Genomic DNA, 23,184 nt, shown 5'->3' with positions numbered 1-23,184 from the left:
TACTGGGGTTGAATCTCGGGTCTTCCACATGGTAAACATGCATTTTCTTTCTTCTTCTGAAGTGAGGTGTCATCTACGGTCATACCACCCAGAATGTACTGGATCTCACTTGAAATAAGGATGTATGTACTAAGTTCAGACAGGCTTTCAACTTACTCTGTAACCAAAGTATACCTTGAGCTCCTCCTACCTCAGCCTGCACCCCATGCAGGCAGAAGCAACATCATGACAGCCACCACGTCACATCTCTATCAGCACAGAGGTCCTCTATTTTAAAAATGCATACATGATTAATATTAAAGAACTGTTTGTCCTGTGACAAGGTCCCTGGAAAGTAAAAAAATTCCAGTGACTTTAGTCCAATAAATTCCTGTGGACAAGCAGGGTGTGGTGGTACACGCTTTGAGACGGAGTAGCAGATCTCTGAGATCTTGTCATTCTGGTCTATACAGCAAGGACCTACACAGCTAGGGGCTACACAGAGACACCCTGTCTTCAACAAACAATTCCTGTGGACAGAGTAATATTAAAATTAGCCAGGCACAGTCCCACAAAAACGTCATCTCGGAAGGAAAGGCAGAGCCTTGGTTTAAGGCCAGCCTGTTCTACACAGCAAGACGGTCTCAGAAAGAGAAAATAAGAGACTACAACACCATGCCTCCTTTCTGCTGTGCTCCAGGCTCCTGCTCATCAGCGCCTAGAGCACATAGAAGCCTGAGGAATAGGCAGAGAACACAGGCCAATTTATAGAACCGAGCACAAAACAGAAACTCAGGAAATGCAGCTACAGTGGTGCTAATAAAGCTTTAAGTGGGGGGCTTAACCACCTCTCTTAATTGGGCTGCTTATAGGAACTGTGCTTCTAAACTAAAGCAGTATTATATCAATACGCTTGTTTTAATGCTATGTATTTAATACAACAGGGGGAGTGGATAAGAAAGGTTATTATGGCCAAAGAAAGAGAGAAAAAACAGAAAATGCCCTTGCAAGTTACTGTTTTGATGCTGTAATTAGGAAGGGAAAATGAAAGTCAGCGAAAGCACGGTTTTAGGAAAGTGGTTATTAGATTTTCTTCTTTCCACTGTGGAAAGTCCTTCCTGTTGAAAAAGGCAGTGAAATTTTATCACAGCTATTGCTATTCATAAATCTTATATCTATTTTAATTCAATCTGGTCCTAGCCTCAGAGTCGCTGCAGCACAATTTGATTACTATAGCCATACTTTCTAACTGCTGTCAGGAAAGACAGCGCCTTACACAAACATCTGCAGAGCACACGCCTGCGTGCTCCAGCACCAGCCTCAAATCACGCTCTGGTGATGAATCTTTATCTGACACTAATACTTTTTAACTTCATACAGACAATTAAAATGAATTGTAGCTAAATGCACATATAACAAATCAATTTAATCTTTGGTTGCATAGCAGCATATTTTGCAAATTCCCTAAAGTTACTTTCTTACATGTATCTCTGTCTAGGTGTTAAACTTCAACATAACAGAAGGGAGAAGAAAGAGACTTGAATAAAACACAGCTCTTGCCTCAAAGCAGGCCTCTAAGAGCAACTGCGTCTGAAATTTACCACCACCATTCAAAATTTCCACATTTGTGTGGAAAATGTCATTGTAAGCTTAATTACAAGCATGAACACAGAACCTCTGCTTTCTAGGAATTCTACAACAGACATTCTGACAGCTGAGGAGAAGAGTTAGACAGAGCAGGGACAGCTGTGCCCGCTCTTCACCACTGCTGTCCTCATGCCCCCAGAATCTTCCATCTCAAGGTCTACACAGGGCTTATCATGTTACGTCACAGCTTGATGTTCACGGGTTATTCCTCTCACAATCTGATGCATTTGAAGCCACAAACCAGCGCTCAGGGTCCCCAGCAATGAGTACGACCCTGAAGGCAGAGGCTGGTGTCTAGGCTGAGGGTATGGCGCAGTGACTGAGCACTTGCTTAACATTCGGAAGGCCCTGAATTCCATCCCCTAAATGGGGGCTGGAGGAGGGTCTTCACCCGCTGGTTCCATTACCGCCCAGTTCCTTCAAGGAGTTAACTGCAAGGCTGGTATGCAATGTTTAAGATGAATCAACCCAGAGTGACTGTTTAGTAAGCCATTGGCTAAAATGGACAGGTAGGAGGCCAGAGAGTAGGGTGAGTCCACTCAGCACACAAGAAGAACAATGGGAAGAGACACATCCTATGAGGAGGACAGTGAAGTCTACATGGAAACCTTCCCCAACACCCTCCCTTGGTCTTCATGTTCCCTTTTACCTCTGAGGGTATTGGAACTCTCAAGAGACAGCAACTTAATCCAACCACACAACTCGTAGTAAGACCCAAACTGCTCTATCAGGTTTCTAGTTTAAACTTGGCACAGAAAAAACTTGTTTTTAAATTTTGAAAATTTTCAAGCCTCTTCATAACAATGAAGAAAAGAATACAGCAAAGAGCTATGACAATGGGCCTGAAGAAAAGGAAGTTCTTTCCAACTCTCTTACCTACTAGTGGGGTACCCTTTCGCAGCCTTTGTCCTCATCTGTAAAACGAGGTAACAAACCCTGGGCCATGACACACAAGCGTGCACATGTACACACCAACTTTTCAAGAGTTCAAAATTTTTCATTTACAACCCTCTATACACCACTACTGTCCGTTACCATGGGACCCCAGATAAGAAAACACACAGCACTCACAGATGAGAAACGACATGTGAAGAGCCCAGAGAAAGAATGGCACAGTCACAGCTAACACGGGAAGAGACTCCATATCCGTGTCGTTAACGAGAACAGCATTAAGAACCTTAAGGAAATGAGAGTGATGTGACGATATTATAATCTCAAAACAACTTAGAAGATTATCGGGGTAGAGTAGTGCATACCTAATAAACACTAGTTCATGTGTGTAGAAGATGAGAGCCAGGTATCACCTGAGCTACTAAGGTCAAGACCAGCTGGACCACCAGGACAAGACTGAGAGCTCCAGATTCGGCTCTGGCTGGAGAGCTCAACATTAGTATTTCACATAAGTAACATAAATAATTCGGGGCCTAGAGCTTTGAGAAACAAAAATATCTACTGCAATTCATGCTGAGCAAGGTGAAGTCAAAGATGCCCCCATCAGCTGCCAGCACTAGTAAGGGCTGGTTCCTAGGCTTTCCCTGGCACCTCAGAGCTAAGAACACATCCAGCCAGACTTCCTCTACGAACCTGGTGGGATTAAGGAGAAAGCAGTGCTTCAGTAGCAATCCCACAGAGCAGAAACACAGCCACACCTGACTTCCCAGTTCGCTACCGCCTAAGAATTACTATCAACTTACTTTCTTAAGGGATACTGCTCCATCTCCCTACACATCAACCATCGAGTCTAACCAGTTTTATATACTAGCTATCACTTGAATACAGCTCCAATTCCATCATCAATTAAACCCATTACCCCTGCCCACTCATCTCTCACCAGGGTAAAACTTTCTTGATTTGTGTCTTTGTCTTTGCAGACCCTGCTCCAGCATACTCTATTCAACAGACTCCCAGTGACCGTCTGGACACACAAAACTGAAGGGCTGTGGTAAACACTCAGTGGCAGAACACTTGCTTTACATGTGGGTTTAACAAACAACTCCCCCCCTCATCACACACACACACACACACACACACACACACACACACACACACACACACACACACACACACACACCGCCTTATCTCAAGGCTCCATTTGAGCTCATTCAAGGCTCTCAGAACTTGTAGGTTACTGAGAACACGTCTCCCAGCCATCCACTGTCTGCCTCAGCAGCCTCATTTGCTGCCTAACCTTGGGTTCTGATTCGTCCAGTTCCTCACTGATGGCTGTGCTATCATTCAAGTGAGATATTCCTACATCTATTCCCTGCCGCCAAGGGATGAAGCCCCACCCATCACAAGTCAAGTCTACATCCTCACCACTACCCAGATGTAAGTGCTGCTATCCACTCGGACCTCTCCACAGAAAGGCAGGAGTGTAAGGAAGTAAGCTACACCTCCCTCCCTCAGCACGGGCCATGGCCCCACACTTTACTAAGCAGACATCCTCTCCACTTTGTTTTATGATTGTACATCCCGCACTTGGGAGGCTAAGGTATGAAGATGATAAAGGGAAAATATCTCATTAAAAGATGGCTAATGAGTTGGGCAGTGGTTGCACACACCTTCAGTCCAAGCACTCAGAAGGTAGAGGCAGGTGAGTCTCTAAATTCAAGGCCAGCCTGGTCTATAGAGTGAGTTCCAGGACGGCCAGAGCTACATACAGAAACCCTGTCATGAAAAACAAAGGGGGGGGGATAACTAATGAAGCTGATAACTCTATCAGTATACATTAAATAGTAACTAATGAAGCCGATCACTCTATCAGTATACATTAAATAGTAACTAATGAAGCCGATCACTCTATCAGTATACATTAAATGAGAAAGGTGGTGAGGGGTTGACACCTTTTAGGAATAGACTAACAAATTCTGGTCTACGAAAGGGAAGGCTGGAAAATGCAGTCATGGAAATAAGTCACCAAGTGAATAACCACCACTGATATGCTGGTGCTTTATTCTTCATCATTAAAAAAAAAAAAAAAAAGCATGTAAAGACAGATGTGGAGGTGCACGCCTTTAGTGCCAGCACTGGGCAGGCAGAATCAGGTGGGTCTCTGTGAGTTCAAGGCTGGTCTGGTCTACATGAGTTCCAGGACAGCCAAGGAGAAAGACCATGCCTCAAAAAACAAATAGATGGATAGATGGATGGATAGACACAGATGACAGAGTGTGCAGAAGAAAGTCAACAAAAGAATAAGACATCTCCTAAAAACGCCCTAAGTCACCCTGTGCTTGTCTCTGACTGGGAACTTACTGTTGACCTCAGGAGACCCCTTATTAAAAGAGGGGTGGATTGTGTGTGAGAAAGAGGGTACCAATGCAGCCAACCTCATTCTTAGCTTCTCTCATTTCCCTGGGGGTAGGAGAGAAAGGGTGGACAGGCCATGTTGGCAGATGGAAGAAAAGGAAGGACAAAGGGCTCTTAATTCAAGGCCACTACTACAGAGAAAGACAGTCAACATTAAAAACCCAAACTACAGAGAAAGACAGCCAACATCAAAAACCCAAACTATCACTATTTTAGAAAATATTCTAAAGCTAAAGTAACACATTAGAAGGTCTCATTCCCATAATAACAGCAAAATTCCAACTTCAGATGAGGAGCCCTTTACTCTATGGCTGCTTTTGTTTTTAGTATTTTTATTTGATGTATACAGCTGTGCACCCCTGAAACTGGAGTTACAGACATGTAAGCTGCCATATGGGTGCTTGGAACCTGGGTCCTCAGGTCCTCTGCAAGAGCAGCCGTGCTCCTAATCACTAACCATTAAACTACCTGTCTAGCCCAGCTGTTTATTTAAAACATGGTTTCAATTCATTGACCTTTTCTAAGTGCATAACATTTCTTTGTGACGTCATTCTTTTCTGTAAAAGTTTCAAGTGACTTTCTTTGAAGAGAGCTATTAAAAGCCAATGATTATAGGAAACATTTGTTCATAATTACCCAGACATCCACTAGAACAATGCTGAAACAAGAGCAGCATGCAAAAATGTATTTAAGGACTATCATCCCAAAATGCTGCTAAAAGCTATTAACCAGTATGTGTTAATTGCCACGGCATTCATATTAATTTTCACTTCAGGCTCGACATTGTGGAATATTTCCCCTGATACATTTTAAACAAAGTTTAATTTAAGGAACTGCTTCTATCAACACTTATGAAAATTAACAGCCAAGCAATTAGCAGTGGTGAATTATCCCCTCCCCCACGCCCTGCAGTTTCCCGTTAAAACAGTTTCTAACTGACAAGTGGCTACTTTCTAACAAGTTAACACAATCAAAGTCACAGCTGTTGGTGGGAACCAGCCCTCTTCTGCTTTTTCAAGCTTTTGTCAAGGCAAATAATGCCCCTCACATTTAGGGAATAGAATTTAGCTATGTCACAGTAGGCAGAATACCTAATGTTTTATTACAACTGCCAAACAATTACTCATGCACAACTGTCTTTCCAACTGATTTTTAGTAGCCATTACCTTCCAAATAAATGAGTGAGTGAGTGAGTGAGTGAGTGAGTGAGTAAGTAAATAAATAAATAAATAAATAGTCTTGTTCCTCCTGTGTTTAGAGCACCACCAAAATGGTGCCTCTACCTCGTGAGTGTGCCACCACACCTGGCTTAGATCCACTTCTCTAAACATAAAGTTGGGGCCCTGTGGTTGAACATATGCTTAGCACGTGTGTGTACGAAACGCTGGGTTCACCCTCTAAGAACTCAGTGGGGCATGACCCAGCATCTCCAGGACACTTAACCCAGTGCCTCCCGGAGAGCCCACCCTCATTATATCAACCATCTCGGAGCACACAGCTCACATCCCCCACAGTGAAATCAGAACTTGAGCACAAAGTTTCTGACCTCAACCTACAGCAGAGGTTGTGTTTTCTGAAGGAGGCTTCACAGATGTTATCTCTAACGTGGCCAGGGTGGCAGCTCAGTGACAGAGCGCCTCTCCATCACACAGGAGGCCCAGAGTCTATCCTCAGAAAAAAACCACTCCTCCCACCCCTACACGCCTATCAACAAACAGACAAAAACAGAATTCATTCATGCAGATGCTAAGCTGAAATGTGTCTCAGCAGACCAAGCTCACCTAGAGCTCCTTGCAGTCTGCCTTGAACCTCTCTGAAATGCTCAGTAAACAGACTTAATCTACAGATCCAAACCAAGTCAGACACCTTGATCAATTTGCCAAAACCATAATACAGACATTGTAAGCCTGGCATGTCCCTCCCTTCAAACTGTCAAAAATCTTAACTAAGTACAGACCTCTCAACCCAATGCTCTAAAATATATTAGCCTCAAAATATTTTTTATAAATTATTGGCTAACTACAGAACCAAAATTAAAAATACTTTCACTTAGGAAAAATGCTAAGAGATTAGACTGACTAGAAGCAGCAGCTCCAGTGTGCAGGTTCCACACCAGGCATGTCTGCTTTACTGCTGTGAGAGCCCAGCTCCGCACCCGAAACAAACCCTCTCTTCAAAGCCCACACAGCAGCGTCCTGAGGACAACTGCACAGCCACTGGTCTCTTGAGGAAATACATAATTAAGTAGTTTTTTAGCATATTTAATTAGACCCCAAACTCTTCCTGTCCCCTTCTCTCCCCGATTATGTACCATTTGCCCAGGAGACCTAAGCTACTCAGTTAATTATGTAAATAAGGCAGGCACTATTCCCAAAGAGAGCATCATGAATATTTGTAAAAAGAAAACAAAGCACCGTATATGTTTTAGTGGCTTTAAAAATTCTTTGCAAATACATATATATTTATATACAGGTAATTATACAAGACATTTATTTATTTACATATTCATATACAGTATTAAATACAAGAAAAACCCTTATATTTGAGGAAAAACGTGTAGTCCCAATAACAAGGTGATGAATCGTTAAGACAGAATACTCATTTCATTTCTTAAATATGAGCTGAATAAAATAAAATAACTCTAAGTTACAACGGTAACAACAATTCAGTACGGAGGTCAGATGATTTATGGGAAGGATCAGTCTGGAAAGATTAAAGCCGACTTGTACAGAAAGGCTTTATCATCCAGGGTTGACACCACCTCAGCTCTGGAGGCAGCCATGGCGCTGTTAGCAGACTACAATCCCATTATTATGTAATCACGAAATGCTAATTTGATCTTTTTGAGGTGTTATTTGAATAGTCATTTTAATTTCTAGGTTACAAAAAGGCTTGACTCAAGTATAATTCTCTATTAGTCACTGAGACGCCACTGACGATCATATTGACGCCTCTCCCAAAGATAAAGACTGATTTAATATGTACAGCACAATATCCTTCAAATATTAGCCACCTTCATCACACACCTGCCAAATGCATCAATACTGAATAATGGATGAGCAAGGGTTAATTGTGTCTTAGTAATTGTATCTGTAATGTATGGGTAATATACAGCAGGCATTGTAAGATAGACCTATCAATATACAAACCCTTCTCAATCAACGCTCACTCTCTGCGGACCACCGAAAGGCCCACGATGACAAAGCACTGGGCAACTTAAACGCAAACACACGTCTAACAAACATCCCAGTGAGACTGGGGAGACTGTCTCCTGGACTTGAGAAGGCAGTGCTCACAACTCTGACAAATGCAAACCTGGCTAATAGGAAGTGGGGGCCTGGAATGCATTGTTAATGTAAAGTCTGACTGGCTGGTTGGCATGAAATCACACATTATTTATTCTACCTATTCTTCATCATCAAACAATGAAACCGTATCAGCTATGGGAGCTCTTCTGTTCCAGCTCAGAAGAGCTTCTCATCCATCTAAAATGTATCCTAGGCAGTGCAGCTAGAGACATTCCAGGATCCAGGAGAACCTTCCTTCCTTTTCCTACTTTCCATATCCCTGGGTAGCCGGGGTGAACTAAATACAAGCTCAGAGCAATGCAACCTAAAAGGACTGGAGTGCTCTTGGGTGTTTTCTGGGCAAGCTCCGGGGCACCTGAGGGCCTGTGTGTTACTTATGTGCTGTGCTTCTAGTTCCAGTTCTCCACCCTCAGACAGCAACAGCCTTACTGCTGATGGCCATGTGCTGAGTCCCACCTAAGGAAGATAGTAAGATGTTTCAGAGAAAAAGATCTCTGCTCAAAGATAATAACTAACAGAATTAGCAAGTGAGAAAGAAAAATGTAGACATGAGCAAAGCCCTGCCGTTTATTAATTGCAATGGTGTTGAAATGAGAAAAATCACATACGACCCCTCCAGACAGCAAGCTATCACTCAATACCCCTCACCACTGCCAGGCAGCACACACAGTGGCAATAAATTAAAAATCAACTCTCTTAAAAAGGGTCCAGCTCAGCTCAGAACTGAGGCTCAGCACATCACCAGGCTCCTCCTAAAACAGTGGCCATTTTCTAGAAGGAAAATAAACATACTTTAATTTTATAACACTAAACCATTACTAAAAATAGGAGGGAAAAATAAAAGTCACCATCCCTGGCAATATTCAGCAGGAACCCCCAACAGTGAAAGACCAAAATGCAATGGCTGGAATCCATAAGGAAAGCCCTGACAGTTTCTGCAGCTGTGGACAGTGGACAGAACAATGCAGGCCACCCCAGACCCACTGCCAAGGCTGTCCCAGCACAGCTCTTCATCCTACCCAGCCCAAACTCTGAAGGACATGGAGACGAAACAGGTAAATAAATAGGCACATACAGCCCGTCCTTTGTTTCTACCCGTTGGGGGGGGGGGCACATTTTTTATTTTTTTATTTGGTTTTAGAGACAAGAGCTTGTGCCGTAGCTGACCACCTTCAAACCTCTTTGGCATGTGAGTGTTAGAGCTCCAGGTATGCACCATCACATTCAGCTTTACATTCATTACAATATATTATACTGCATGTTTGCAGAATACGCATCTTGGAAAACTAAAGTAGTCCTGGACTCTAAGTGGAGAGAAGCAAAAAATGAGGGCATGTGCAGACTTACACATCAACCCTCCTAAATATTACTGTGGAAACAATGAGCCCACACTCTTACCTTTTTACAACTATGGTCTTAAAACTGTGGTGTTTTATAATACTGAAGCAGTCTTGAAACCTAAACCTAATAATAATAATAACAACAACAACAATAATGGCAACAACAACTCCCTCAGTCTTAAAGGGATGAGGAAGCCTTTTTACTTTTGAACTTACCTTGCCATCAAACTTGGAGTACTCATTAAAGGGGTTATTCAGCTGCAGAGGGCACTGTTCCAGGCGCACAGACAATATGGACTGCTTGCCCGAACTTGGAGGTTTCTCTTTGAGGGATTTTTTTTCAAACAGTGACTTTAACTCCTGGGCTGCAATAGAAAAGGATAAAAACATCGTCGGTCACTATGTACATCACACAGTTTGTCCACCTTCCTAAAGTCTTCCTCTGCATCTTAAAGAGAGCATGTGGAGAGATGGGTTGGGGTTCATGTATACAGAAATCCTGGAATGCACTTCGGGGGCTGTGCACAGCAGGGGCAGCGAGCCCCCAGGCCTGGACTGTGACTGAGAAGAGCAGAGTCCTGAAGGAAAGCAGCTTTCCTAAGAAAAGTGTTCACAGTGGGGGCCTCCAGGCTTCAGCAGAAGCCACTGCTGTGTGACACTGAACACTTCACCCCACCTCTCCGGTGTGTCAATCCAGAAAGCCTCGAGTTCTCTTGAAGCTCTACTACTGTTTGATTTTAAAATTCTAGATCTTTAACATTTCAATGGCACCCAGCATAAAATCTTGAGGACAAAAACAGACAAGGAAAAGGAGGAACAAAGATGTACCCCTCCTTTGTGCAGCTTACTGACCCTTCACAACAAGCCTGTGAGATAGGCCGTAGTACTGCCAATTATGTGGACTCGGAGGCCAGCTCTGCGAGTTCTGGTCAGGCCAGAATCATGCAGCTAGAGCTAACCCCAGAGCTGAGCGCTACACCAATGGAGATGCTAAAGAATACATCACAAACTCAATAAAACTTGCTGCCTGATTGAAGAGATTCAAATTAAATTCCATCAAACCAAAGTTTTCAGCTCTTATTCATCACTGAATCAAGACAGCTCCACAATCTTCATGACGATAATTTAGCTCTATAAATTCACCTAACCATCCACCAAGGTAACCAGTGTGACCAGTGCAGTAACAAGGCGGTATCAAGGTAGGTACATGAGAACCAGAACACTTTCCATTTCATAAATATTAAACTATCTACACTTCACCTTTTATATAACTCCATCTCAGATTTTTAAATCTGAAATAACAGCTTCAATACTAGTTAATGATTAAGCAATGTCAAATTAAATCAAAGGAAAACAATGGAACTCTGCATTAGTTACTTTACAACTTTTTTATCTTGGTATGGAACATTTTATTTCTCCATAAAACACTCCGTTTAGCTTGTGGGAAATAACTTTAATTCCAGAATTGTATATTTTCTTCCCACATATCCTGCTTTGAATTAGTAAATGATATTGTAATCCATTTCACTACAAGTAAAATATTACAAAATATTTACAAGAAAATATTAAAAATAATTCAAACACGAAAGTCAAGATGAAATAAACTTTTTTCCTCCAGAATTCTCTACTCCTAGAGCCCTACAGCACATGAGTCAAGTAACTAAGACCTCGCTGACAGAATTCCCAAAATGGAGAGGGGAAAAGAGGGAGGAGTTGGTGGTGTCAAAGGAACAGGGGTTAGCAGGAGTGCTTCACAGCCTGGTCTATTATAAAGAAACACCTTGTCCTTTGGGGGGATGGGGGGTTCCGCAACTGGACTTGGAGAACACTGGACAGTGCACCTAGCTCTGAAGTTTAACGAGAGCCTCTTGTTCCACAAACCAGCACTCTGGACAGAAGCCTATCCTGGCATGAGAATCTGTCACAGCAGCCCTTCCACCTCTTTCAGAAATGCTTCCTAAACAACTTAATAACTTTTTAGAACTCCACCAGCTTATCAAAGGCTGGCAAGGCGAATTCCTCAACTGAGTCTCTAGAGTTGTACAATGAGCCAGATGACAAAGTGGTGCCCCCTCCACAAGGGACAGGTTCCAAGGCCCCAGGGAGTACCAATCCCTGCAAATGCACTCAACATTGCCACTTCCAGCCAAAACCAAACCATAAAATCGCACAAGCCAGCGTCATCATAATCAACTCAGCTTGTGACAGTCCTTCCTTCCACTCAACACCAAAACTGCCAGGCAGAATTCTGTGAATGTGTTTCAAGTGGTTAGGTGGTGCGTGGCCACAGTGTCTTTCCTACATACATACTGATGATAAAACTTTAACTTACAAAATGGAAACTACAAACAATTACTGTCACTGTCCTAACATATCCACAGCATCCTGTAGTAGGTTATTTCAGTCAAAACTGTGATTGGGGTCAGGGCTGGCAGATCATTCTTTTTAAACACACACTGCCTAAATCTGGATTCTGGGCATATAAACAAACACACAATCTATCTGTGCTGGTCTTACTAGAATGGCCTCCATAAACTACTATGTTTGAATGCTTGGTTCTCAGTTAGTGAAAATAAGAGGTATGGTCTTGCTGAAGGATGTGTGTCACTGGGGGTGTGTCTTAAGTCTTCAAAAGCCCACATCATTCCTAGTGTCTGTCTGTCTATTCATCCCTCTTCTTCCCGTGTTCCCCTCCCCCTCTTCCACCTGCTGTCTGGTTCATGATATAACATTCTAAGCTACTGCTCCAGCACCATGCCTGATAGCTTCCTACCGTGGTGGTCATAGACTAATCCTCTGAAACTATGAGAGCGCTCCCAAGTAAGTGTTTTCTTTTGAGTTTCCTCTCCTTAGTCAAGGTACCTCTTCACAGCAATAGAACAATGACTAAGACACCATCAGATACACATCTGAAGAACTTATTGCAGGAGGATTAAGGTGGTGTTTTCTTTTTTTTTCTTTTTTTTTAAAGATTTATTTATCCATAAATAAATAGATAAGTACACTGTAGCTGTCTTCAGATACACCAGAAGAGGGCATCAGATCTCTTTACAGATGGTTGTGAACCACCATGTGGTTGCTGGGAATTGAACTCAGGACCTCTGGAAGAGTAGTCGGGTGCTCTTAACCGCTGAGCCATCTCTCCAGCCCCTAAGGTGGTGTTTTCAATGTTACAATTAACTTGCTACATGTAATCTGTATATAACAGTTTTATAGCCACATTTGAGGAAGGAAAGGTCCAGTATTAACAGTGCTAAGTGTTCTGTCCTCTTGAGCTTAAGAAATAGGTTCCTAGTGGCTCCACAGAGAAACAGGCAGAGTAACTCCCCGAGCGTGTTTTCAGGAGGGTTATGATGTATTAGCTTTTTCCATTCAGACCAATTTTCACTCCAGCTTGCCGTCTCCTTCCAGCTCTGTGTGTTCTGGGGAAACGGAGATGACCAAGGAGAAGTCTTGGTGCTCTGGCCTGCACCATGGAAGAGCCTCTCTCTTAGCCCAGTTCTCCTGTAAGCTCCTGCTCCTGGTGCTGAGCAGAGGTCCCAGTCCTGACCTCTTTCTTCTACTTTCCATCAGTTCCAGCAGCACATACAGTACTACTGCTCATTAGAGAAAAAGCCCAAGCCCTTTCGTCTAGTTACTGGACCATTTTTCTGCTGCTCAAAGCCACTCACTGCCTATATTCCTGCTGTCTTGTCCTTCTCGCCACTCAATCCCAGTCACCAAACACTGCAGTCACACCACTCCACCAAGTTAACTTTCATGGAGATTACACAAATCGAAAACACACACACAAACAACACCTTTCTTTGGACTTTCCTCAGCTCCCCTGCCGTCTGACATGGCTGGTAGCCCTTTCCTCTAAATCACTGTTCTCACTGGCTTTCCCAGGACTCTACTCCATGTGACTTGTGTTCTCACACAGGTCAGCACTCCTCAGCACATTGTGGATTCCCCATTGGCTCCCTGTGTCACTGGAATTCTCCAAAGCTTGCCTTTGGCCTCTTCTTTCTCCATCTATGTTTCCGTCCTAAGTGACCTCTATTAGCCTGGTATTTAAATACCATGTACAGGAAGTGAAACTAAACTGCAGTGATGTAAACCACAACAATGCTCACCTCTGAGGAAGGAGAATTTTGAGGAGCAACAGAACCCCTCTACATATGATTGTGGTGTTGATCATAGGTATACATATTTGTTAAATCATCAAACTGTCACACACACACACACACACACACACACACACACTTTATATCTGATGCTGTCACTTGTGAGTCAGTGACCATGACCATTCCTTTCCCGACTTAATTCCTCTACAGCCGTCCCCTTCTCCAGTGGCATCTCAACTCCACAATGCCCCAAGCTTGGAAGCTGCATGACTCTTCTCTCTCACATCTTGTACTCCACCCATCAACAGATCCTAGAAAGATATCCAAACTCCTATAGCTACCAAATTAAAAGTATAGTCTCTTCAACCTAAAGAAAAGTGAAACAGAAGAGACTACATATAACAAGGAGTTGGTAGTTTTTAATTTTTAAAGAGAGGAATTATCATGTAATAATTTGGCTATACATTTTCTAACAGAAAATTTTCTATCCAGAATCAAAAATTTCAACAGAAGGAAAAAGACACATGAGCATAAAATCAAAACAACTAATGTCTGGGCAGCAAGGGTAGGGGCAATGCCTGTGGGGAGAGGATGAGGGATTCCAGAGCAGCCTGGGCTACAAGCAAGGTAGGGAGATCTTGCCAGAAGCAAACAAAACAATATGACCTCTGTAGCCAGAGGTCTACAAGTCAGTTCAGCCCTGACTTCTGTACTTGTGCCTCGCCAATAAACCATAAGGAAGAGGAGTCTGAAAACAGCACCAGCACTCAGGCTGCCGTCAGAGGCCCTGCTGTCATTAAAACGGACCAAGATGCTCTCAGGAAAATGCTGGCTTTGATTGGGGGAGAAATAGTAGCTAAGAAGGATTAAGGACAGGATTGTAAGACAAAGGCACAACTATTATGAAGGGATTCATTACACAGGCTAGCCTGTGCTAAATAAATAGCAAAGCCCAGTCTCTAAACAAACAAACAAACAAACAAACAAACAAACCTTAGATTCAAATCTGAAGAAAGCAAAATAAAACACTGTGAGATAACCAGAGAAACATTACACTAGATGTTTGATATTAAAGAAAGTTTGTATGTAACAGACAAGGAAAATTAAATTCTTTCAATTATTAATTATATCTGAAAAAGCAAGTTCTTTATAAAGAAAATTAAAAGGCTGCTTTCTATAGTTTATTTATAAACAAGTACGAAGACGAAAGTTATAAGGAACTTGCCATTTACAGAGGAAATATAAACTCCAGAAATAACTCTAATAAGACATGTTACAAGTAGAGAGTATCTGCTGGGTGATGGCGACACAATCCTTTAATCCCAACACCCACGAGGCAGAGGTAGGTGGATCTCTTAGTTCAAGCTAAGCCTGGTCTACAGTGTGAGTTCTAGGACAGCTGGGGCTTCAGAGAGAAACCCTGTCTGGAAAACCAAAAAGTGGAGACTCTATAGACAATACAAAATGATACACTTATCAACTATTTGTACACACAAATGATCATGTGGTCAGCTTAAAAATACATTCACCTGTACACACAAAATGTGGAGTCAATGCACAACAATTTCAACAGTGGTTCCCGGGGAGACTGTTGGCTTACGATTTCCCAGATTCCTCTCTCGCCTTTCAGTGACAACTCTTGACAATGTAGGCTGCGGAGGACACTATGTCCATATCTGTCTCTGAAGTCTGAGTCACAGGACACTCAGGTGGTCTTACTCTAATGTCATGTGGATTTGTGTCACCATCCAAGAATGCTTTAATCCCTCTAAGAAAGGCCACACTGGGGCCAGTCAGAGGTTCAGAGGATAAGGCTGACAAACCTATTGACCTTAGTTTGTCCCTAGGCAAGAAACAACTCCTTAGTTTTCTTCTGACCTTCATGCAAACACCATAGCATATGTATAGACGCATGCACGCACTAAATCAGTGGAAAGAAGAGCATTCTGAGGGAGCTCATGATAGTTACACTGACTCTTCTAATAAGGAATGAAACAAAAGGCAGATGAAGGCTTTCCACAGCAGGAAAGGGAGCTGCTGCACAGGCAGCCGAGGTGCTCAGCTCACGCTATGTTATTTATTTATATATTTAAGATTTGAAAGTGGAAGCAAATGAAGGGCAGCCTACAAATGAGAGCGAAGCTATCTCTTGTCTTCATTAAGAGGAGATTCACAGCAACCACACCAAAATACACAGGACCTTGAAAGAAACAATGTGAATGAATGACACGGTTTCAGGTCAGATCTTCAAAATATCAAAAGCAAAGCTAGGGCCTGAGAAATGACTCAGCAGAGAAAGTGCCTGCCAAACAAATTCAAGGACCAAAGCTCAAAGCTTTGAATCCCAGTGTGACATAGCAGAAGTGGACAGGAGATCCCAGTATGGATGAAAAGCTCCTGCTTCCATATATAACATGGACAGTGAGTGAGGAAGGAAGGACCTTGTTGAGTCACTGTCTAGTCTCCATATATATGCATACACATACATGCAAACTCACATAAACATGACACACATTAAAAAAAGAAACCACTGAAAACTGTAAGAAATCAATTAGTGAGATATATGAAAAGAAAAGGTCTATGTGTACATGTGTGTGAGTGCCAAGTCTCACCCTGTAGCCCAGGCGGCCTCTAATCTTGAGATTCTTCTACTTCAGCCTCCAGAATGCTGGATGACAGGTGTGTACTGCCATACTCAGCTCAACAATGGGATTTCTGATTCTACATAGGCCTCTTTCAGAGGAATGGGACCTAATGAAAACATTGCAGAGAAAACAAGAAGCACATACAGTGTGGTTTAGGGAGGAAAACAAAGCTGGATGGAAATCGTGGATGTGACTTTGGTGAGTTACTCGTCTTCCACCTATCTCACACGTGATCACAGGCAACTATCCCTTCTCCTATGTACAGAATGAAGACTATGAAGCAACGAATACAGCACCAGGAGGCCCTGCTAATCACACAGCAACCATTGATATTGCCAGTCTTAGAACTACTGGGCACCAACTATATATGAGGCATCCATCCGGCCAAGGCAGTATTGGGAGGTGCTGGGACAGCAAGGAGGATATTTTGGAGACATTATCTAATCACTCTAAAGTGTTTTAAGACCACTTTACTTTCAAGATTGTGTGTGTACATGTGCATGCAGAGGCCAGGGAACATGCCCAAGGCTTTTCTCTATCCTCCTCCACATCACTGTGCTGAGAATAGGTCACTCACTACAACTGGATCTCACTGGCTGGCTAGACTGGCTGGGCAGAAGTCCTCGAGATCCTCCTGCCACCGAATGCTCAGCACTGGAATTTCAGATCTGATACTGCTTATCCAACTGAGCCATCCCCACAGTAATGAAGATTTAAATTTTTTTCATCTTGCTGAAAATGAAATACTGAAAATATGTGGGCTGGAGAGATGGCTCAGTGGTTAAGAACACTGACTGCTCTTCCAGAGGTCCTCAGTTCAAATCTCAGCAAGCACATAGTGGCTCACAACCATCTGTAATGGGATCTGATGCACTCTTCTGGTGTCTGAAGACAGCAATATAGCGCACTCATCTACACTAAATAAATAACAATAATAAAAATGAAAATATGTAATATGGCTCTTTCTAAGCCATAAAGACGAGGCCATGTTCAATTCAAGCACTGATATTATGAAGCCCAATGGCAAGAAGCCAGACAAGTTTGAGTCAGGGCTTTCTCAGGTGCTGCTCACACAGGAGATAAACTCAGATCTCAAGGCCTAACTCTAGGAATTCAACATCACCGCAGACAAGGAAATAAAAGTCGGTAAAGCTTAGAAAGCTATCATAACTTTTGTGCCAGTTCCTCAGTTAAAATCTTCCCAGAAAATCCAAGTCCAGCTAGTTTGTGACTTGGAGAAGTGAGAGCATGTTGTCTTCACTACTCAGAAGTGGGTTCTGCCCAAGCCAGCTCAGAAAAGCCATGTGAAAATAAGCAAAACATCCAGAGGCCACCCCTGACAGCACTGCATGTCACCAGCCTTGAGGACTTGGTCTCTCCAAGTCAAGCTGTGGGGAAAAGGATCTGTGTGAAACTTGATGGCAGACAGCATATAAAGATTCATTTAGACAAGGCATATAAAACAACATGGAGCACAAGGTCAGAACTTTTTCTGGAGTATATAGGAAGCTCAAGGGCAAGGATGCTAATTTTAAAGGCCCAGAGTTTCAGTTGTAAAGAAAATGGCTAAATACAGTGTTATTCATAGTAAACAAACAAACAAGATAGTAAAAATGAAAAAGAAGAAGAAGAAGAAGAAGAAGAAGAAGAAGAAGAAGAAGAAGAAGAAGAAGAAGAAGAAGAAGAAGAAGAAGAAGAAGAAAGAGGAGGAGGAGGAGGAGGGGGAAGAGAAGAAGAAGAAGAAGAAGAAGAAGAAGAAGAAGAAGAAGAAGAAGAAGAAGAAGAAGAAGAAGAAGAAGAAGAAGAAGAAGAAGAAGAAGAAGAAGATGATGATGATGATGATGATGATGTGATGATGATGATGATGATATGGCCAGCCTATATATATGTGTACAATGTATGAACAGAAAACTTCAATGCTAACAATCCCAGACTGGATTTTTTGCTGAAACAGTCAATACTTGTAACCAGAAAAGGCAGTTATTATGGACACTGAAGCAAGTGAAAAGTCTAGATTAAGGCAACACAAACAGGACCAGCACAGGAGCTCAGCTGGTAAAGATTCTGGCTGGCAGAACAAGAACCCATGTTCAATTCCCTGAACGTATACAGTAGGAGAAAATGGATTGCTGCAAGCTGACCTCTGATTCAACAAATGCGATATGACGTGTGAATATGTGTGCAGAAACAATAAAAGAATGAATAAAGAAAGAAACAGAACTTTATGAGTGAATCCATAACCTAAACACATATTTGGAAAAGTATATACTATCCTTAGTTCCAAGAACAAGGTATCGGAATCATGCTTTTAGAAAAGGCTCTCTGCCTAGCTAACCCGAGAGCCAGCGTGAAGGGCCAACCAACAATCTATAAGAAATACACAGATTCAGAGGCCAACAAATACAGACAAGAGCACAGAGCTAAAACACACTGAGTGATACACACTTAGAAGGAGAGATTAAAAGAAAAAAAAATCCATATATAATGATATAAACTAAATACACGAATCCCAAATCATAAATAAAAGTTATGTCCATTTACCTGATTGTTTAGAATTTCTTTCTTTCCACTGAATATTTTTGCATTTGATCTGGTTTTGTCTCTCTTTGCGGAGTCGTTCTAATCTTTGAGCTTGAAAAGAAATATTATAACTATAAGTTTGTCAATGAAAGTTTACTATAAACAAAGACATAATTAACTATCTTTATATGAATAAAGATGTTTTATATTGCATATGGAGGGAGAAAGTCATAAAATTTTAAAGGTGGCACCTCTGAAAAGCAAATACCAACAAAAACATGAAAATATTCTTGATTTATAATTGAAATTAGAGGGTATAAAACATTAATAGAGATCATAAAGATAGTATTAACATGGAAGAGAATAATAAAATGTGAAAACTTCTGTGATTAATATGACATTTCATTATATAAATCATTAATAACGGTCTTAAAGGAATTTTAATGCACAAATGAACTGAAGTGAATATTACATTACAGGAATAAAATTACTGTTATGAATTACTCTACCCGTTTCAAAAATTAAAGATAAATGAACTCAGACTAGACTATTAAAGTTTTAAATATAAAATCCTTTATCTAAAAATCATGAAAATTATAAAATGTCAAAGCTATATAAATTAGCATAGCTTTTCTTCAGTGGGCTGAAACAGTTTATAGGTAGTAAAATAAATGATTTGTATCTTTGTAACATTAGTCAAATCTTAAAAAGAACAATTTTTCTTTAAAAAACTTTAAGATGTACTGAAAAGATTAAAAACTAAATTCCTTGATCACCAATATAGCCCATAGTTTCAATTAACTGCTACAACCTCATTGTTAACAAAAGAAATTTCAGGTTCAAGAGTCATCTAAAATTACACATTTATGATCAGCCTTCAACCTTCAAAAACCAGTGGCCTGGTCCTTTACGGAGAAACCATCAGTATCCATTGGCAACTGCTGCTCAAGACCACAACTGAGAAAAGTCACAACTCAGGCCTCTCTCAAAGCTTGTTTTTTCTTGCTCATTTTCAACATTCTGTTAAGGTACACACATTTGACAATTAAAAAAAAAAAAAACTAAAATAAATTTTCTTTACAAGGTGGGAAGTCATACCATTCTTTCCTTAGCACTATGGGGAAGAACACTGGAAATAATCTTGCCAGAAATTTAAACTACTTTGACAAAAGCAGTCTATTTTTGTTTGTTTGTTTGATTCTTTTTTCAAGACAAAAGTTTCTCTGTGTAGCCTTAACTGCCCTGAAACTAGCTCTGTAGACCAGGCTGACCTCAACCTCAGAGATCTGCCTGCTTCCACCTCCCAAGTGCTGGGAGTAAAGGTGTGTGTCACCACAGTCACCCTGGCTTGTAAAAGCATTCTGGCATCACTATATCTAATCAAATCCACTGAGGAAAAACACATTACACTGCAATTAATAACTGTGGAAAATACAGCCACAGTAATATCATAAAGCGATCACTGGGCTGGGCATAATCCTGGTGAAGTCCACACAGCCTAGGACAGAAGACACCATCACACTGACTTGCAAGGATGTTCCAACCACAGCACTGACTATCAATGGCTCTAAATTGTATATAAACTTGCACTCAAACCCTATTTTGATAAAAATCCCTGGGAAGTGATATTAGTTATTTTAATCATAAGGGCAAACTACTCTTTTTTAGGTCACAGGCACTGCATTCTAAATCTAACTTCAGTGTTGTCTTTCACTGTGGGGTGTGCCCGGCTCTGTCAGAGACTTCCATGAGAACATTTCACATTTGGACCAGGAAAATAAACATTTTCAATATTGTCCAATTTCTTGCCACTCCCTTTCCTTGGGATTAAGAGGTTACTGGGACTGATGCCGTATAATGGTCTAAAATGATCCCCAAAATACCCTGTCTCTAATATATGCATGCATGCATGTATGTATGTATGTATGTATGTATGTATGTGTGTATGTGTGTGTATGTATGTATGTATGTATGTGTGTGTGTGTGTGTATGTATGTGTGTTCTTCCTCCCTTCCCCATCTTCTGTCTCTCCCAATAAAAGCACTGACTATACACTGCATTCTCCTTGAGAGACCACAGAAGCACTATTGGCTGGAAAGGGACAATGACAAGCTTCGAACAGCAAGGACGAAATACACATGCCATAGTTGAGCATCTGCAAACCACTCACATTAAAGGTAGTGATCAACCTAAGAAAATAACAGTAAAGTACCAAAATGGGGACATTTCTGTTCCTCTCTCAGCCAGTGTACAAATTCCTATTACATCTCCTCTCGACCCACATTCCAGGTCCTGGGACTTTGGTGGGCTTGTCTGCTCTTGTATTGATTTTGGTGACTTATATTCCTGGGCTAGCCTGTTCCCATATTAAGAGTTCTTTATCACCCGGGATTCTTCCAGGAAACTGACTTGAGACTTGGTGGCCCTAAGGTCTCAAAACAGGCCCACTTCCTTTTATACAGGTAACTTCCACCTACACACAGCTTTCCTGTCTACTTCGGACAGCCCCACACCAGAGGCTCTTCCACTCACTCATACAGGAGAGGCTCAGCCCCAATCTTCAATTCGACACAAAGACTCCCCAACAAACCTGTTCCAACATTGCCCGTTATCTCTCAGCTGACTGATCTGAAGCTAGGAAGACACAGCTAGAAGACAGAGTTTACCTGTGTTTGAGCGTCTTCTAATACCAAAGTCCCAGCTCGAGGTAATATCAACAGACTGGGCGTATATGTAGCCCTGCGTCTCACCACTGCTTCCCTGAACTTCTGACCCACTGTCTCCAGGCACTGACGGAGGATGAGTCTTCTCTAGGTCAACGTCATGATCAATGAGAACCATCTCACACATTCCCGTGTCATCACTGGTCACATGTGACTGTCGAATATGAGCTAGAATGATAGTTGGATTGTCCAAGAAGGCCATCCTTTCTGTGGGCCAGTCTCTTTAAAAGGCTATTTTCTCCTCTTCATACTGTTTCACAGGCTCACCTACCTAGAAACATGATGCACACAGCAATATTTAAGAATCAGGCAGAAAATGGCTGAATCATTTTTCAAACAAAGTCAATGTGGTAAAATTCTACCTCAGAAAACCAACATTATCTCTGTACCCAGGAGCTTGAACAATTAAATCTAAACAGAAAGGAGATCCTTACAAGCACTAGGTAGGGCCTATGGCTCTCTTGCAAACAAATCATAGCAACACTTAGTGAGGCCATTCAAAGCAAGGAAGCACCACTGGAGCAGATGTTTTCCTTCGCTCTTCCACTACTCATGTACTGCTCATGATGCTGGGAGGGAGATGGGGGTCTGCAAGGTGCTGCAAGGTAGTTTTCAGCCACAGCTGTCAGTTTAAAGGGGCCAGAAGCTTTCTGAGCAGCTAGGGATTTTACAAGTTTATCAACAAAGTAATATGCTTAATAAACATTTTTTCTTTCTTTTAAGATGATATTGTGTTTTTAAAATAAAATGCATTAATCATAATTGCCTTGCCACAAGATTAATTTCTTATTTTAGAAACACAATTATAAGAACTGCTTCCTTGATCCTATTACAACTATATGCAATGATGTTTATTCCAGGGACTAGTTGGAACTTTCTAAGTTGGCTGGAAATATTCAACAGAAAATAAATGCACACTGTGGCTAGGAAATAGACCCTAAAGACCGAACTAGTTTTAAATTCCTAGAACCCAGATAAAAATGAAAGTGTTGGAAGCTGGAGAAATGGCTCAGCAATTAGAGCTCTTCCAGAAGACCTGGGTTTGATTCCCAGCACCCACATGGTTCACAAACATCTGTGACTACAATTCAAGGTGCCCTGATACGTTCTGACCTCTATAGGTGCCAACCACAAATCTGGTGCACACACATATATGCAGACAAAACACTAATAAACATACAATTAAACATATCTTAAAATAAAAATCTGGGCACAGAAGCAGCATTGTCTATAACCCCGAAGCTATGGTAGAAAGACACAAGAGGATTACTGTGGCTTGCCAGCTGTAAGTTTAGCTCCAGATACAGTAGGACTATTTCAAGGGAATAAGGCAGAGAGTTATACAGCAGAATAATGTCTTCATCTGGTCTCATTTACATGAGCATATGCACCTGAACACACACACACACACACACACACACACACACACACACACACACACACACACAAAAACCCCTAACTCTGGGTTGGGGCTATAGAAGGCTACTTGCCTAGCATTTACAAGGCCCAGCCCTGGGTTTGATTCCTGGTAGAAGGACAAGGAGAAAGAGAAGAAAGGGATAAAAGATGAAAGACTTGTTGTCTGTCTCTTCTAGAAAGGGAAAAGCTAA

At 41.7% G+C, this 23,184-nt stretch overlaps 1 protein-coding gene and 1 pseudogene across 45 annotated transcripts in view; one reads left to right on the top strand and one right to left on the bottom strand.

Moving 5' to 3' along the window:
* The window catches only part of Mapkap1 (MAPK associated protein 1), a 201,073-nt gene that overhangs the window by 153,684 nt on the left and 24,205 nt on the right, over positions 1 to 23,184 (bottom strand). For 20 of the 45 annotated variants that reach the window (XM_087651385.1, XM_087651396.1, XM_087651390.1 and 17 more), the window contains 3 exon segments: positions 21,518 to 21,845; positions 18,873 to 18,962; positions 9,797 to 9,945 (listed from right to left, as the gene is read on the bottom strand). The exons of 3 other annotated variants lie outside the window; for them this stretch is intronic. In XM_087651385.1, the coding sequence (XP_087507511.1) occupies positions 9,797 to 9,945; positions 18,873 to 18,962; positions 21,518 to 21,776 (498 nt within the window). In that variant the 5' untranslated portion in view covers positions 21,777 to 21,845. 45 annotated transcript variants of the gene reach the window in all.
* Rps7-ps1 (ribosomal protein S7, pseudogene 1) lies at positions 17,318 to 17,888 on the top strand (annotated as a pseudogene).

This window comes from Rattus norvegicus, chromosome 3 (genome assembly GCF_021556685.1).
Source record: "Rattus norvegicus strain SHRSP/BbbUtx chromosome 3, alternate assembly SHRSP_T2T, whole genome shotgun sequence".
NCBI classification, from domain to species: Eukaryota; Metazoa; Chordata; class Mammalia; order Rodentia; family Muridae; genus Rattus; species Rattus norvegicus.
The sequence above is the reverse complement of the archived record's forward strand: the minus strand, read 5'-3'. Positions and strand labels throughout refer to the sequence as shown.